This window comes from Urocitellus parryii, unplaced genomic scaffold (assembly GCF_045843805.1).
Source record: "Urocitellus parryii isolate mUroPar1 unplaced genomic scaffold, mUroPar1.hap1 Scaffold_60, whole genome shotgun sequence".
Classification (NCBI taxonomy): Eukaryota; Metazoa; Chordata; class Mammalia; order Rodentia; family Sciuridae; genus Urocitellus; species Urocitellus parryii.
Genome location: NW_027554101.1, coordinates 583,884 through 601,202, shown reverse-complemented (window position 1 = coordinate 601,202; position 17,319 = coordinate 583,884). Strand labels below are relative to the sequence as shown.

At 46.5% G+C, this 17,319-nt stretch overlaps 1 protein-coding gene across 1 annotated transcript in view; it reads left to right on the top strand.

The window, feature by feature from the left end:
- The window catches only part of LOC144252811 (Fanconi anemia group A protein-like), a 43,422-nt gene extending 27,335 nt beyond the window's left edge, over positions 1-16,087 (top strand). Inside the window, exons 10-11 of the mRNA XM_077794919.1 lie at positions 15,636-15,714; positions 15,939-16,087. Of these exons, the coding sequence (XP_077651045.1) occupies positions 15,636-15,714; positions 15,939-16,087 (228 nt within the window). The remainder of the gene's footprint in view (positions 1-15,635; positions 15,715-15,938) is intronic.
- The last annotated feature ends 1,232 nt before the right edge of the window (positions 16,088-17,319 follow it).

Sequence of the window (17,319 nt, the reverse complement as noted above, 5' to 3'; positions counted from 1 at the left end):
AGGCGGCTGGAGGATTAAGGCAAACATTCTAGAGCTTTTATAGCCAGGAGTGTTTTTAAGGGTCTTTCATGTACCTCTCTCCTTTCTTCCTTTGCTCTTCACTGAAACTGGACATTTTCTGTTCCTTTTGACGGGCTTCCTGTTGTCACACGTAGTGCCTGGGGCAAAAGGCCTGATGCCACTTGGTGTCAAAAGGCAGAAGAAATCGTAGGTGGCGTGTTCCCCTTAGTTCATTCTCAGAAGTCTGCTTTTGTGAGAAGGCTTTCCAGCTCCTGTGTGACCTCTTTGCTGGGATCTAGTTTCCACTGGCATGTCTCTAGCCTCCTGCGGAGTTCTTACTCCAGGGTAAAATCGAGAGCGCAAATTGGGGCGACAGAGAAACACACTTGGTTGTTTTCCACTTTTCCTGAATTCTGGGGTGGTTTGGCTTTCTCTGGGTTGTGATTTTGCTGTGGGGTCTGGGAAGGGAAGGTGGGCTCTGGGCTGGAGGGACATGCTGCCTAGCCGTTACCTTCTCGGGGTGGCACCGTGTCTAGGAAGGGCGGCTTTCTTTCCTCAGACTATTTATATCCACCATTTATACAGTCACAAATTCGTGGATGGGAAACAGGCTCTTTCGGAATAAAAAATTCTCCAAGACCAAATGCTTTTTGTCTTCTCCACCAGCTCCTAATCGCTGCCTTGTGTGAGCGGGTATGGATTATGGCCCTACCACCCGGGAAGTCGATTGAAGCTGTCTTTAGGAAATCTTGGAACATTCTTAACAGCAGATTTTTGTCTCCCAGGTCTAAAAAACACATTCCAGGGAACAAGCCCACACTGGCACCAGGTTAGAGGGCACAGTCAAAGGTCCTGTGATCAGGTGCAGAAGCAAGGTTGGGTTAGAGGGGGAGGGTGCGCAGTGTCCCATGCATGGCATCGGAATGGCCCTTGGAGGAGGCTGTCCCCATCTGTAGAGCCTGCGTGTCAGTTCAGGAATGCTGGGGTCTGAGACCTGAGTGCTGTTTGATAAATGTTCTCCTTCAGCTCTTGGGATGTGAATCAGAGTTTTCAGTCATGCTAATAGTTTGAGAATGTTCCTCTAAGTATGGTGCTGACCGTCTGGGAAAGCGCTGGCGGGTTTTTGGGGGGTTCAGACCTGACAGGCAATTTGTGGGTGGAACGGTGTTGAATCCGGCCTTTCTCCTGCCTGAGTGGGATGGTGGAGGCAGCCTCTCCATCTCAGGGTGCTGGAGCACCTCTGTCCTGGGCGCAGCTCAGCGGGGACACCAGGGCATGCAAGTACAATTCTCTGGATTCTTTAGGAAAGCAGGACACACAGCCAAGGTTAGTTTGTCTATCTGTCCGTCTGTCCATTGGGCTCTTTCTCCTGCAGATAGAAGAGTGCTCATTTCTTCTCAGCTGTCTTCTCCATGGACAGTTTGCTGCCTTGGCCCCACGGCCACCTGTGAGCAGGTGTGCGTGTCTTTCCAGGCACCGCAGGGCTGAGCTGGGCCGCACGCAGTGTCTAGGACTGCGTGTTTTAGCACCAGTCCATGAACTCCTGTTACTTGGGGCATGAGCATTTTTGTTTCTTAAAATATTTTTGGTCTTTGTTGTAAAAATATCTGTGGAAGAAATGCTGGAGTCAGCAAATACATTTATCAAAACATGTTGCACACAATGAATAGATACAATTTTTGCAAATTAAAATAGATTTATTTTAGAAAGGAGAAATGTTGGAGTTGATCATAATTTCAGTTCTTAGTGGGATACAGTATTCCTCATAAAAAGTTGTACAGTTTAAACTCCAAATCTTGTTTTTTTTTTAAGTTTATTCTATTTTTTTATGTGGTGCTAAGGATAGAACCCAATTCCTCCCTCACATGCTAGGCAAGTGCTCTACCCCTGAGCCGTAACCCCAGCCCTAAATTCCGTTTCATCAGCCGAGGAACATGATTTTAAATAAGTACAACTTAGCCTTTAGAATATTTGTTTTATTTGATTCTTCTTAGTGGTGTTTCATCTTTCTCAATTTTAAGCATGTATGTTAGTGGATGGATGTGTAGAAATACACACATATGTACATTTATTTAAACTCACATTTATGTAAGTAAATACGTATTTAACCCCATATGTCCACTTTAATTAAAGATGCAGGAGAAAATAAGATTACTGAACTAGAACCTGACCTTGTGGTTGCAGTCTTTTCCCCGTTGACCCTGGGGATGCCAAGGCATGGGCTGGAACGTCTGGACATTTCTGCTGAGGGGAGATTCACAGTGGAAGGTGTGTGGCTACATGATTCGGGCTAAGGGTGAAGAGAGGGCTTGCTTTAGCCCTGGACAGTTTTGCTTCAAGACTGAAATTCAGATTCTGACCGAGCGGAGGTGGGAAGGCATTATCCGTTAGCAGTCCGCAAGGACACCTGCGTCCTCTGACTGTTGGGGTCACAGACCACAGTCTTTCCCGAGGACTGAGCTGCAGAAACTTGTGCTTTAAAGCCAATTTGCATTCTGCATGCAAGGATCTGCTTTTCTGAGCCTTAGAAAAGCATCTGGCAAGTGATTTTCTTCTCTTTGAACAAAAGTGAATCCTACACACAGCTGTTATTGGAGAGCAGTTGAGTGATGGCATTCATTAGTTTCCCTTCCCATTTTTAAAAGCTGAAACATAAAAGTATAAAAATCAAACACATTTGTGGGGTACAATATGATGCTTTGATACACATGTACATGGTGTAGTGTTTAAATCCATTACCCCTTCCTATTTTAAATCTCTGTTAATAAAGATGTTTATCTTTTAAAAGAATCATCAAGCATTTTTGGAGAGTCGGGCCCATCCAGACCCTGGCTCTTTGGAATGCCCAGGTTATTACCTGGCGGTATCACTTTCCACTGGTGGCCCTGATACACTGATGGTTTGTTTTTCTGCAGCTTTTTGGTCCATAAAAATGCAATGGAAGTCAAAAGTCTGTAATTTCAAATTCTCCCATTTGGGTGTATTTTCCTTCCGTGATGTTGGGTTGGGTGTGGTATCTCAGATTGGCTAAATGAGCTCGTCAGAGGAGATGGCCTTTTAAAGGCTGGTCACCAAATTCTCATTGCAAAACAGTTTTGTCAGGAGGCAGGAGGACAAGACAGCCTTTCTGATCCTTTCCAGGCTTCGCGGTGTTCTCGCTGGTCTTGGCAAAGCTGTCAGACTACAAAACAATTTGATAAAGCAATTAGACTAAAAAACAAACTTTAAAAAGACTTTTTACAAGGTTCACATCAGTGTATCCTTTACTAAGAATTTGTGATGATTGCCATATTCATTTTTATACTGGAACAACTTAGAATTGTTGATAGGTGCAGCTTCACAGTTGAGTACAATGAAAGAGTATTTCGCTTTCTGCTTGCTTTTATTTACTTCAGGCTCTTTCTCGGATTAACTTTACTTTCAGTTTGAGAATCATGATTGCAGCGTGTAGGAGCCGCACATTTACAGAAGCTGCATTTTCCAAGTGTGTGTGCTCTATTGTCTGTTTAAAATCTCGCTCTCCATGTGGCCCTTGGGTTTCCCTGTCAGCTCACATATTCTCTTGCTCCATAGTGCAGTTAAACCATAAGATACTGTCTTTGATGCAACTTTATATTTGCCACAAAGTAATTTAAATGTTGCTTTATGAGTGTTCAGCAAGCGCGTGTGTGAGACTCACAAAGCACTTCGGGGTGTCCTGCTAACGTATTATGGGACACCCTCTTGGCTTCCAAGCCCACAACTGACCCACCTCTGGACAGGCCTGGAGGGAAAGCCCGCCCTGCCTGGGATGGCTGCCTGGCCCAGTCGCTCTGTCACCCTGTATTCAGATGGAGCAGAGCGTTTGCAGCAGCTGTGTGGGAGAGTTCGCCAGAGTTGGCTACGGATGTGTTGGGGAAAACCGGCAAGATGGAGCCAGGAAGAAGCTGGGAGCATGTTACCTGTTACTAAAGATGCGTCCAGTCATCTTTATGTCCGGTACTGACCGTCAGCAAGCTGCCCCTTCCTGTCCAGAGTGCCTGGTGTCTCAGACCACGTCCTCTTAAAACTGAAGAGGTTCTTGCGTGTAGAGCTGCCCGCTGTTTGCTCATGTTGGACTCCTGCTCTCCCCTCCAGGCCCTGCATGGGTTGTTCCCTGGATTCTCTGAATTTTCCAGAGTGTGACAGGGACAGCCAGCTGAAGAAACGAACCTCTGCTAAGACAGCCTGGAGGAGGATGGGCTCGCCCTTCTCCCGGCCACTCTTTCCTAGCTACTTCTCTCCTTTTAGGTGACATATATTTTAATACTGGAATCCTGGAAACAATATTAACATTTTAGTGGAGAATCAAACAATGGAGACAAGACTTGAAGCTCAATTTTGATAGAAAGGGGTGTTCTAGTTTTCTCTTTTTAAAAATGAAGAAACTGTTTGGGTATGGTAGCATGTGTCTGTAATCCCAGTAACTTGGGAGGCTGAGGCAGGAGGATTACAACTTAGAAGCCAGCCTCAGCAATTTAACAAGGTCCTAAGCAATTTAATGATAACATGTCTCAGAATAAAATATAAAAAGGGTTAGAGATTGGCTCAGAGGCTATACACCCCTGGGTTCAATCCCCAGTATCCCACCCCTCTCCAGAAAAAAAAAAAAAAAAAAAAGATGACGATGATGAGGTCCGCAATGCCTTGCAGGTCTCACTGCTGGCTGGTGGTGGCGCTGTTGGCCTGGTCCCATGCCCTATCTCACAAGCAGTGCTCCAGAGGAGTCCAGCCCAGTCGACCAGTGACAGGCACACAGCAGACAGTAGTACCAGGGTCTGAGACACACTCAGGTTTGAGAAGAGATGAGGTGTCTTAGTTTTTTATTGCTCGAACAAAATTCCTGAGACCAGATAATTTATTTATTTTTAAATTTTCATGTTTTCATTCTAGGTGTTGAACATGGCGGGGTGGGGGGCTTTACCAACTGAGATACATCCTCAGCCCTTTTTATTTTTTTTTTTATTTTGAGACAGGGTCTCACTAAGTTGCTGAGGCTGGCCTTGAACTTTCAACCTTCCTGCCTTTGCCTTCAGTGTCTCTGGGATTCCGGGTGTGCATCATTGCACCTGGTAGACTGGATAACTTTTTTGTTTGTTTTTAATTTTTTTGGTACTGGGGATTGAACACAGGGGTACTTCCCCATTGTGTTACATCCCCACCATATTATTATTTTGAGACAGGTTCTCACTAAGTTGCTTAGGGCCTTGCTTGGTTGCAGAGGCTGGCCTTGAACTTGTGATTTTCTTGTGGTTTTCCTGCCTCACCCTCTCTCTGGGATTATAGACCCACTGGACCACTGCACCTGGAAGACAGTCAATTTATAAAGGAAAATGTGACTTAAAGTCGGAACCAGGAAGTTCAGCCGGAGGCTGGGAAGTTCAGGACTGGGCAGTAGCATCACCAGTGAGGGTGGTGGGGGGGCCGTGCTGCCTCAGCTCATGGTGGAAAGCAGAAGAGCAAGCAGGTGATGGTAGAAGAGCTGGAGCACAAGGGTGGGCTTGCTTTATGACAGCTGCCCTTATGGTAGCTAATGCAGACTCACAGAGTGATCGAGACTCGTCCCTGGAGAGAGGCTTTGAGCCCTGCACAAAGGTCTCCCACGAGGTCTCCCACGAGGTCCCATCGGGCAGCACTGCTGCACAGAGGAATTGAGATCCCAGCCTGTGAACTTGTAGGGGACACACTCAGACCGTGGCAGGAAGTGCTCACAGTCACTTTCAAGTGCATGTTGCCAGGCTGGTCCACTCTCGGCCAGTGGGCAGGCATTTCCCACCAGCACCCTGGGTGCAGTGTTCTTGGCTCTGCACCCCCACTCTCCCTGCTCTGTCAGAAGCCGGTTTGTGTTGGACTCAGACAAATGGCTGGCGTAGGCAGGCTTAATGAGGGCCCTGGATGTGGTGCCCCCACCGAGCCCCGGGTGGAAGTGTGCACCTCCTTCCTAGTAGCACGGTGGAGCCTCGAAAATTGGCCCGTTGTCTCTGTGCCCTCCGTGGCTTCCTCTTTGGTCTCCACAGTTGCAGAAGAGATCTCGCCTCTGACATGAGCCCACTTGGCCCAGAGGAGGTGTGAGGCCTGTAAAACGGCCTCGTTAGAAACGACTTATTCATTCCCCCCTTTACTGTTCCCCTCAAGCCCTTTGTGGTCTTCGCTAGTTGGCACGTAACAGAAAAATGCAGTAAATCCAGGGCCTTTCAGCCACCGAGCCTGAGCTATCACTTTACATGATAAAAGGAAGATGGCTTAGCAGACATTTATTGAATGCCCACATGGACTGGGCATTGGTGGGATCTGGAAATGACCAGGCCCGGTTCAGCCGTTGAGCAATTCCTAGGATTCGGATCGTGGGACCCTCCGTGGGAGATCCTTCAGAGCCGCAGAATTGCCATGGTAGATTTGGTCTAGGCACCAGGGAAAGATCTGGATGTGCGGAAGCTCATACAGCACCCCGGGGCCGGCCAGTGCTAGGGTTAAGTGGTTAACCAGGGATCCCATGGCCAGCCCTGAACAATGTGGTGTTCCCTCCTGGAGGGTGTTGGCCACACAGTCCACCCTGCTCTCTGTGCTGTTGGCTCTTCTCTGGGTGCCCTTCCTCTTAGTTCTGGTTGATTCCATCACTGGGATGCGCTGGCTGGACTGATGGACAGAGTCCAGAGCCGTGTCCCAACCTCTCCTCCTCCTGGCTAGCAGCTCCTGTTAGTGGCTCTGTCCGCTGCTGGCCCTGGTGCCTCTCCGCCCCTCATGCTTTGCTTCTCTGCAGGCAGTCCTTTGTTGAACTCTTCTCAAAGTGCCATCTCTTCTGCCAAAACCGGATTGTGGGGAGGTCAGCCATAACTCACTCACATGGTAAAATGTGAAAATGTCCTCTTGGATCTTTGTCTAAGTAGCTGCAGTTAGTGGGTGGTGGATCCAAGCTTCAAATTCCCTCCACCCCACTGCCCAGCTCCCTCCACCCCACTGCCCAGCTCCAAGCCCTGCCCATGTTTATCACTGCCTCATGCTTGCAGACCATGTGAGTGTATGTTTCTTTGTGATGCCATCAGTATTTTGGTGGCAGTAGATAGGAATTTCCTACGTTGCTTTGTGTTGGGTCCCGTGGGTCTCCTGGCTGAGGCTTGTGGGAGAAGAATTAGGCCAAGGATTTAGGGACCGGCAGATTTTATTTCACGGGTTCAAATTCCAGCTCTGTGACTTAACTGCCTGTGCGATTTGGGCATGCCATTAATGCTGCCTGAGGCTCCATTCGTCACCTGTGGGTGGTGCCAGTAATGCAGCAGTGTGGCTTTGGGAGGAGTGGGGACCCAGGTCCAGGGCGCCCAGCACAGTGCTCGGCAGGGAGCGAGTGTGCAACAGGTGTGGCATTCATACTGTTGGCAAGAGAGGCTGCTGGTCGCTTCTCGGTCGGAGTGGAAAGTCTCTGGAAGAGACTTTTGTTCTGAGAAGTCCCTGAGTGGCTAAGGTGCCGGCTGGCCCAGGAGTGGCAGGTGACCTCACAGAGATCAGGGAGCTTCTTGGGAATAAAGGAATTGAGGCCTCCTCCCCCTTTCTCTCTCCTGATCAAGTATCTGTAAAGTAAAACTGTCACGTCAGCCATCTCTAGGGGTACAATTCAGTGGTGTGAATCCCATTCACAGTGTTGTTCAGCCACCTGTACTGTTTCCCAAACTTTTTTTATCACCCCAAATAGAAACTCTCCATTAATCAATTACTCCCTATTTCTCTTCCAACTTCCAGTTCTTGATAACTTCTGTTCTGCTTTCTGCCTCTATGAATTTGTCTATTCTAGGTATTTCATAGGAGTGGAATCAGTTATTTGTCTTTTGGTGACTGACTTATGTTACTTAGCATAATATTTTCAGGGTGCGTCCATGTTGTAATATGTATCAAAACTTCATTCTTTTTTTAAGCTGGATAATATTAAATTAAATATTATATCTAATGCCTGTCCCGCCCCCTTTACATCTTGTTTATCCAGTCATCTGTTGATGGACACAGTTCATTTCCTCCTTGGCTGGTGGACGCTGCTTCTCTGAGCAGTGGCATACAGTATCTGAGTCCCTGCTTGAGCTCTTTTGGGTGACTGGGTGGAGCATAACTGCTGGGTCATATGTTATTTCTCTGTTTAAGTTTTTAAGAAAAAATTATAGGCCCTTTCTGTTTCGAGGGTCTGTGTTGCTAGACTCACTCTGATGAACTAGCATGTACCTAACTAGAAAAGTGTCATCAAGGGCCCCAGGGGAGAATTTGCTGGATCGGGGCCAGATGAGTGGCCTCCACCAGATACCTGTGGAGGAAGGAGGAAGGGCAGACAGTGCAGCTGGCCAGTTGGGGGACATGCAGGTCCAGTTGGAGAGTGTGTCCCACTTGGCCCCAGCCAGTGACTGCCATGTGGGAAGAGTTGCTGTGTCTTCAGAAGAGGCAGAAGAGGCGGTGTGAAATAGCCCCATTCTAAATGTTAGCCCTGGTTCAAAATGGGTGGACCAAATAAACCACATCTCCAGGTTCATCTTGGCTCCTGGTGTCTCTTGTCGATGGTTGCCCTGAAGTCTGTGAGGGGACAGATTTCAGCACAGTGTCACTGAGGTCAAAAGCCCCTCTGGGCCCATCCACTGTGGCATGATGGTGCTTGGGGTCAACAGATGAGCACTTGAGGAGTAGGAGCCCAGCCTTGGGAACCCAGGCTGGGAAGCCACCATCCAACCAGGAGTCTGGCCAGCCAGGCAAGGGCAGCAGACCACAGAGGGGCTGGTGTGGCTGGGACAGGAGCACCTGGCTTGGGGCAGTCAGGCCAGGAGGTGCACCTGTGGCCTTCATCCCAAGCCCTGCCTGAAACCTGTTTGGCTGGATCCTGGTGCTGGGAATCACAGTCCACCTGAGAGCTGCCCAGTGAGCACCCCTGCCTTCAGCGAGGCCAGGACCCAGAGCAGGACTGCTGTATCCACAGCGCCATCTTCTGATGATGAAGTCACCTGTGCTGTGTGCCTTCATCCCTGAGTGTGACAGTGCCTGCGAATATTTTGTGTGTAAGATACACTGGTAAGAGCTGGGTTGTTTCTTCACGTTGACTAGTCTAGAAAACCAACAGAACTTGCTGTTGACTCCAGCTGCCCGTTTACATGGAGTCCCTGCAGGTCAGCAGGAGGGAGTCTGCAGACTCCACTCTGAGCGCCTGGTGTGGCACCCGTCCTGATGCCGCCTTTCCTTGTACCCTCTGCTCTTCCCTCTCCATTCATTTCTGTCGTGCTCCCTGATTGGGCAGTGGGCAGGGAAGAAGGGAGCTTTGGTGCACAGTGACAGGCAGTAGGACTTCCCACACTGCCCTGCCTCCTGGGCCCCGCTCTCCTCACCATGGTCAGGTTACCTCTCTGTCTTTTTCTGGGGTTGCCATAGAAACGCCTTTTGTTTCCTGAATTTGGGATGTGCTGGATTCTAGGAAGGGGCAAAACAAAATCTGCTTTCCTGTTCCTGGGAAGTTCTTCCTCTACCTTCTCCCAGTTCACCAGGCTCCTGTGGCACGAGGACACATCGGGATCCTGTGACCACGCATGAGCTTGCCTGCCTCCTGTTAGGTCAGGGGTTCCTCAGGGCAGGGTCTCACTAAAGTCTTGTTGAATAAAGGAAAACCCAGTTTATCTTCTTACAAGCATAGATCTAGTTGCAGGGTAAAAGTAGAAGAAATTGAATTTAAAGGTCAACTTTTTTTGAAAATCTGAGGCATGTGATGAAGAAAGATCCACGTTAAGATCAAACCTTCTTTTCAAGAACCATGTTAGGTGGGCTGGGGATGTGGCTCAAGCGGTAGCGCGCTCGCCTGGCATGCGTGCGGCCCGGGTTCGATCCTCAGCACCACATACCAACAAAGATGTTGTGTCCGCCAAGAACTAAAAAATAAATATTAAAAATTCTCTCTCTCTCTCTCTCTCTCTCTCTCTCTCTCTCTCTCTCTCCTCTCTCACTCTCTCTTAAAAAAAAAGAACCATGTTAGGAAGATGGGATGAGTGCTTTATAACACTTTTAAAAGAAGGAAGTGGCTGGGGAGGAAATGTTGAGGTTTTGTGTTTCCTCAAAGATAAGTTGAGTAACAGTTTTTAGCATACCACCTTTTGGGATCTCTGCTATTCATAAACTTTGTCATCCTTTACCAAAAAATGAGTTGTACAGTGTCTTACTTGTACCATCCACTTTAGTTTATTTATTTAAATATGTATTTTTTTTTTAGTTGTAGTTGGACACAATACCTTTATTTACTTATTTTTATGTGGTGCTGAGGATCGAACCCATCGCACATGCTAGGTGAGCGCTCTACCACTGAGCCAAAACCCCAGCCCCATGTACCATCCACTTTAAAAAAAAAATTTAGTTGTAGATGGACACAATGTCTTTATTTTTTTAAATTTATCTTTCTGTGGTGTTGAGAGCCACAGCCGAAGGGGCCCCAGCAAACTTCCAGCTGCCAGCTGATGATTGGCTCACAGCGGCCCCAGCAAACTTCTAGCTGCCAGCTTATTGGCTCCTCTGCGGTGATGCTCACTGGGCTGTTTCCCTGCCATTTCAGACCACGGAGCTGCTAATTGGGGGACTTTTTTTGGCTCTGCCCACACGACCCAGCCAATCGGCCTCAAGAGTAGGAGGGGGGGGGAGGTTGAGAGGCTTATGGGAAGCTGGTGGTGGCAGTTGGGCTCTGAGGGAATTCCTGAAGAGCTGTGTGGTTCGGTGTGTGTGTTCTAAAAATAAAGTTCGTTTCTTTTGACAAGTGGCTCCTGAATTGTGCCCAGCCAGACTGCAGCACTGTGGTACTGAGGATGGAACCTGGGGCCTCACGTATGTGAGTTAAGTGCTCTACTACTGTTACAACTCCAGCCCATGTACCATCCATTTTTTTAATTATAACAATTTTATTTTTATACCAAATTGTTAATTTCTTCAAATAGTGTAATTTAAAATATTTTCTTTCTGGGGCACCAAGGATTGAAGCCAGGGGCGTTTAACCATTTAACCAGACCGACAGCCCTTTAAAATTTTCTTTTTATTTAGAGACAGGGTCTTGCTGAATTGCTTAGGGCCTTACTAAGTTGCCAAGGCTGGGTTTGAACTTGTGATCCTCCTGCCTCAGCCTCTTGAGCTGCTGGGATGACAAGTGTGCCCCCTGTGTCTGGCCTCCATAGTGAAACATTGAACAATTAGGCCATGCAGAATGCATGTATGAATGTCACATTACACGTGTACACTGTGTAGATGAGTGGGAACATGTAAGGGGCAGAATCCAAGTGGGCCTGTCATCTCATGCCAGTGTTTCTATCTGTGTGGCTTTTCCTTGACTTTCAATTAGTTGTTTTCCCTCATTATTTTTTCCTGATTTTTAAAATTAGAGCTTTACAGTTTTACATAGTAGTTGGCTTCTTCCCAACAAACTCATACATGCCTGGAATCAATTTTGGTTCATGATCCTCCCCTTTTCCTCTCTTCTTCCTGCTCTCCCTCCCCTCTCCTGTTCTCCTTCCTCTACTCTACTTGACTTCCTTTCACTTATCTATTAATTTTTATTTGATTGATTTTTTATGATATCCTCTCCCCTTTTCTGTTATTTTACTCTGGCTTCTACATAGGAGAGAAAACATATGGCCTTTGAGTTTCTGAGGTTGGCTTTTTTCACTTAGCACGATAGCCTCCATTTCCTTCGTTTACTAGCAAATGCCGTAATTTCATTCCTTTTTAATGGCTGTGTAGAACTCCATTGTATGTATATACACCACAATTTCTTAATCCTTTCATCTACTGACAGGCAACTGGGTTGATTCCATAATTTAGCTACTGTGAATTGTGCTGCTATAAACATTGATGTGACTGTGTCTCTGTAGTATGCTGATTTTAGATTTCTTAGAAAATACCCAGGAGTGTGACAGCTGGGTCGTATGGTGGTTCCATCCCTAGTTTTTTGAGGACTTTCCATTCTGCTTTCCAGAGTGCCTGTACTAGTCTGCAGTCCCATCAATAAACTGCCAGCGTATCTTTTCCCCTGCAACCTCTCCAGCATTTATTGTTTTCTGTATTCTTGACCATTGCCATTCTCATTGGAGTGAGACAGAATCTTAGTGTAGTTTTTTGAAAGTTATCCTGATATTTTGACCCTTATTTTATTCCTATGCAATGCTGAGAATCGAACCCAGTGCCTCACACATGCTAAGCAAGTGCTCTACTACTGAGCCACAGCTCCTGCCCCCTTAGTATAGTCTCAATTTGCATTTCCATGACTGCTAGAGATGTTGAACATTTTAAAAATGTATTTGTTGGCCATTTGTGTTTCTTCTTTTGAGAAGTTTCTTTGAGTTTCTTTGCTCGCTTATTGATTGGGTTATTTATTTTTGTGGTATTTAGTTTCTGACTTCTTTGTGTCTTCTGGATACATATCCAGTCCCCTACTGGAAGAGTAGCTGGCCAAGATCTCCCATTGGAGGCTTTCTTCACATTCTTGTTTCCTTTGCTTTGCAGTAGCTTCTTAGTTTGGTGGCATCCTGTTTTTTGATTCTTGCTTTTTTTTTTTTTGACACTTTGAGGGTCTTGTTAAGGAAGTCAGTGCCAGCAACTATGATGGACTGTTGACCCACCTTTCCTTCTAGCAGTTGTGAGGTTTCTGGTCTATTTCCTAAGTCTCATTTTGATTTGAGTTTTGTGAAGGGTGAGATGGGGGGTCTAATTTCATTTTTTTTACATATAACGAACCAGTTTTCCCAATACCATAAAAAGACTGCCTTTTCTTTAAGATATATTTTTGGCACCTGTCAAATAGCAAATGGCTGTAGGTATGTGGTTTTGCCTCTGTGCTATTTATTTTTTTTATTTCTAGGGATTGAACCCAGGGGAGTTTAACCACTGAGCCACATCCCCAGCCCTTTTTATTTATTTACTTTTTATTTTGAGACAGGTTCTCACTAAGTTGCTTAGGGCCTTGCTAAGTTGCTGAGGCTGGCTTTGAACTTGCCATCTCCTGCCTCAGCCTCCTGAATTACTGGGATTGCTGAATTACTGAATTACTGCTCTGCTTTTCTTGCTTAGTATTGCTTTTTATTCTTCCAGATGAATTAAAAAATTTTTCCCCTAATTTTGTGAAGAATGCCATTGGTATTTTGAAGGGGATTGCAATGAATCTGTACATTGCTTTTTTTTAGTATGGCCATTTTGACAATATTGCTTCTGATTTATTAATTTATTTTTGCAGTGCTGGGGATCAAACGCAGGGCCTCACATACAGCGACACACGTGCTGTACCACTGAGCCACACCTCCAGTCCCAACAAAGGTTACTGAGCACTCAGATACCAAGCGATGCAGTGTACGCTGATGATACTGACCCCTGCTGGGCAAGGCGGGTCAATATCATCAGCGTAAAATGGGATGTTTTTCCATCATCCAAGTCTGGTCTTCTTCAACTTCCTTCTTCGGTGTTCTATAATTTTCATTACAGAGCTCTTTTCCTCCTTGGTCAGGTTAGTTCCCAGGTATGTGATTGATCTGAGGCTATTGTGAATGGGGTGGCTTTCCTGATTCCCTCCTCCTCTGAATCACTGTTGGCATGTAGGACACTCTTTACTTATGGGTTTGGATCTTGTATCCTGTTACTTCACTAAGCTCACTTGTAAACTCTGGAAGTCTTCTGGGGAGGATTTGGTATTGGGGTATAGGATCATATCATAGAACAGAGAATTCGACTTTTCCTGTTTGTTCTCCTTTGGTTTCCTTTTCTCACCTGGTTGTTCCGGCTAATTTTTTGAGGACTTTATTTAATGGGAGCGAGGAGGGTGGACGCCTTTGCCTTGTTCCTGATTTTACAGGAAGTGCTTTTAGTTTTTCTCCATTTGTTATGATGTTGGCTTTGGCTTTGGGTTTGCTGTAAATGTCCTTGACGGTGCACCATCCACTCCTAATGTGAGAGGGGAGAGAAGGTTCCTTAGAGAGGAGAGGTTGACTGAGACACTGGGTGACAAGGGTTTGCACATCAAGGGCGTCTGGTCTGGGCCCTTGCTGCCCCTCTTTGTCAGCTGTCCCCCATTAGTGCTGCATTCCTCAATGTCTTCAGGACACTTGGTTTAAGGAGGCTGCTATTAAAATGTAGCTTCCTCAGGAAGATGTTATTCTGCAACACTTGAACAATCAGTGGACTTTATAGGACCTGGACATTTCATGTTTGCCTTTTCATTAGATTAGGATTTTTTTCAGGGCAGGGTCACCTCTTTTTTTTTTCCTTCTTCTGGTAGAACCAGGGATCAAACCCAGGGCCTTACACATGCTAAGTAAGCACTTTACCTCTGAGCTACACCCAGTTCTTTTGGAGATGGGGCTTGGCTGACTTGCCCGGGCTGGCCTCAAACTTTTGACCCTCTTGGCTCAGCCTCCAGAATAGCTGGATTACAGGTGTGCACCGCCTTGCCCAGCAGGGGTCAATATCATCAGCGTACACTGCATCGCTTGGTATCTGAGTGCTCAGTAAACCTTGTTGGGACTGGAGGTGTGGCTCAGTGGTACAGCATGTGTGTCGCTGTATGTGAGGCCCTGCGTTTGATCCCCAGCACTGCAAAAATAAATTAATAAATCTTAAAAATGACAGTTTTTTGAATAGATTAAAAAAAAAAGAGTTGGATCATTTCACGTACTCACATTCCATGAGAGTAGACATGTATTTTCTTCTGTTTCCTTGAAAGTGTTTAAGAATGAGACACCCATAAAAGGCTTGCATGCCGTGTCTATGACGATTCATTTTCTGATTTATCGCTTCTGGTTTCCTAGCAACTTACAATGTTATGACGGAGGCAGGATTAATCTAATTATTTACAAGGGGCCAAATGTGTCTGAGATAGAAAGCCTTTATTGGTTAAGGTTGGTTATTCTTTGTTTCTTGGCAAAGGAGCTCCAACACACAACAGATTCTATAATAAATATTGTGAATGTAATGTGACTTAGGTGAGTAACTGAGCGGATAAGACCACAATGGCTGGAACAGCTCTGGAGTGATGGGGCAGTGTGACGGGGCAGTGTGACGGGGCAACGAGCCGTGTGTGCCCCATCTTAGCCGCAGGCAGAACAGTGTTCACACCCCCATGGAGGTACTTGTGTGCACTGTCTCTGGAGGCACATGTTCATGTTCTGGACCTCAGTGAATGTCATCTCATGGGGGTTATTATTTTTGGTGTTGCACAGTCTTTTTTGCAGTTTGCTTTTTTTAAAAAAACCTCTATTTAGATATGATTCACATTTAAGAGAACGTACCATTTCTGTGTACTGCTTGATAAATGTGGAGAGTTCGTTTTAATATTCTGACTGCAAGTCCTTTTCCTGACATATATATTGCAAATAATTTTCCCTAGTTAGTTGCATGTCTTTTTGTTTTTCTTGATTTTACGTCTTCTTTTTTTCTCTGCTATGGTGCTGGAGCGGAACCCAGGGCCTGCACATGCTGGGCAAGGCCTGGGCTGGGGTTGGAGTGTACAGAGGAGCTGCCCCCAGCCCCTTGACGCTATCTCTGGGGAGCACAGTATCACTGATCTTACTCTCCTTGGAGGTCTAGAGTATCATTTCTTTCCCTTTTATGGTTCGTGCTGCTTCTGCTGTGGATTCTCCTTGCAGCAGAGCCCCGTCTCCAGTGGCTGTTTCACCTACACCCTTGGCTCTGCCTTTGTGCCTCACCCTCTGACTGTGCGGCTGCGTGAGGTGGGACAGAAGCCCCCGGTGTGGGCTGGGGATGTGGCTCAAGCAGTAGCGTGCTCGCCTGGCATGTGTGCTGCCCGGGTTCGATCCTCAGCACCACATACAAACAAAGATGTTGTGTCTGCCAAAAACTAAAAAAATAAATACTAAAAAGTTCTAAAAAAAAAAAAAAGAAGCCCCTGCTGCGAGGCTCCCTGGCCTTTGATTGCCCTGTGTTTCCAGCTGCTCTGGCCTTTGATGGCCCTGTGCTTCCAGCTGCTGCCATGTACCCCCACTACATTGTTTTCTCCCTGCTCGGACCCCCACCCCCTACTTCCTCTTCTTCTCTCTTGGCTGATGCTCTTGCTTCCTCCTATGGAGAGAATGAATAGGTTGCTAATATGTTTTAGCTGGACCCACTGTTTTTCCAGTAGCTGTTATGGTTTGGATATGAGGTGCCCCCCAAAGCCATGTGGGAGCCGATGCAGGAATGAACAGAGGTGAAGTCCTCAGATTGTGAGAGCTGTAACCTGATGAACCCACTTGCTGGCTTAACAATCTGAAAGGACTCCTGTACTGGGTGGAAGGAACCATAGGCAGGTGGGGTGTGGCTGCTGGAAGAAGGTCCCCCGTGGCGTGCCTTTGGGTTTATTCTTTGTCCTTGGGCTTTGCCTGTTTCACTGCTTTCTGGGAGCCATGAGTGGAGCAGCTGTCCTCCGCTGCCCTTCTGCCTTGATTTTCTGCCTCACCTCCATCCCAGAGTGAGGGAGCTGGCCAGTCCTGGATGGAACCTTGGAAACTGGGAGCCAAAATAAATTTTTCCTCTCTAAGATGTCCTGGTCAGGTATTTTGATCACAGTGGTGAAAAGCTCACTAAGCCAGTAGCTCGTGTTCATGTCACCACTCTGAGAGCTCCTTTTAGTTATGCCCATCCTCAAACACGGAGAGAGGGAGAAATGGTGAGACAGGTACGCCACGTGCCCTTCACCTGTGCTCAGCAGTGACTCACACTGGCCTCACTGGCTTCTTCTGTTTGGCAGTCAATCATCGATATTATGACATACACACATTTTAAAAAAAAATGAAGGGTTTTCTTCTTTTGCCACAGTAGTATCCTTATCACACCTGTTAAACGGACAGGAGTGAATTCTGTCCATATTCAGGACCCCAGATCGTCTCACGGAGCCTTTTCCAGCTAGTTGATTGGAACCAGAATCCATCAGGAACCACTCCTTGCATTTCCTCCTGTCTTTCCTGTCCCTTCTGATCTAGATGGGACACCCCCTGTGCTTCTGCACCACACGGCCTTTCCCTCCTGACATTGTTGATGAGTCCAGCCAGCTGACCTGTACTATCTCACTTCCTGGGTTTCTTCTGATTGCTTCCTTTTGAAATCATTTCTGCGGTTCCCTCTCTCTTCTGTATTTTTGGCAAATAGGAAATAAGTTTTAAACATTAATTAATGGGGGCTGGTGATCCTGGATTTGATCCCAGCACCGAAGGGGGAAACATCAGTTGAATTTGATTAAATTAAATTTTATCTTCGAAGCTGCTTCTCAATGACCATGTGGAAGTTGGGGCACACTCTTTTTTTTTTTTTTAAAGAGAGAGTGATAGAGGGAGA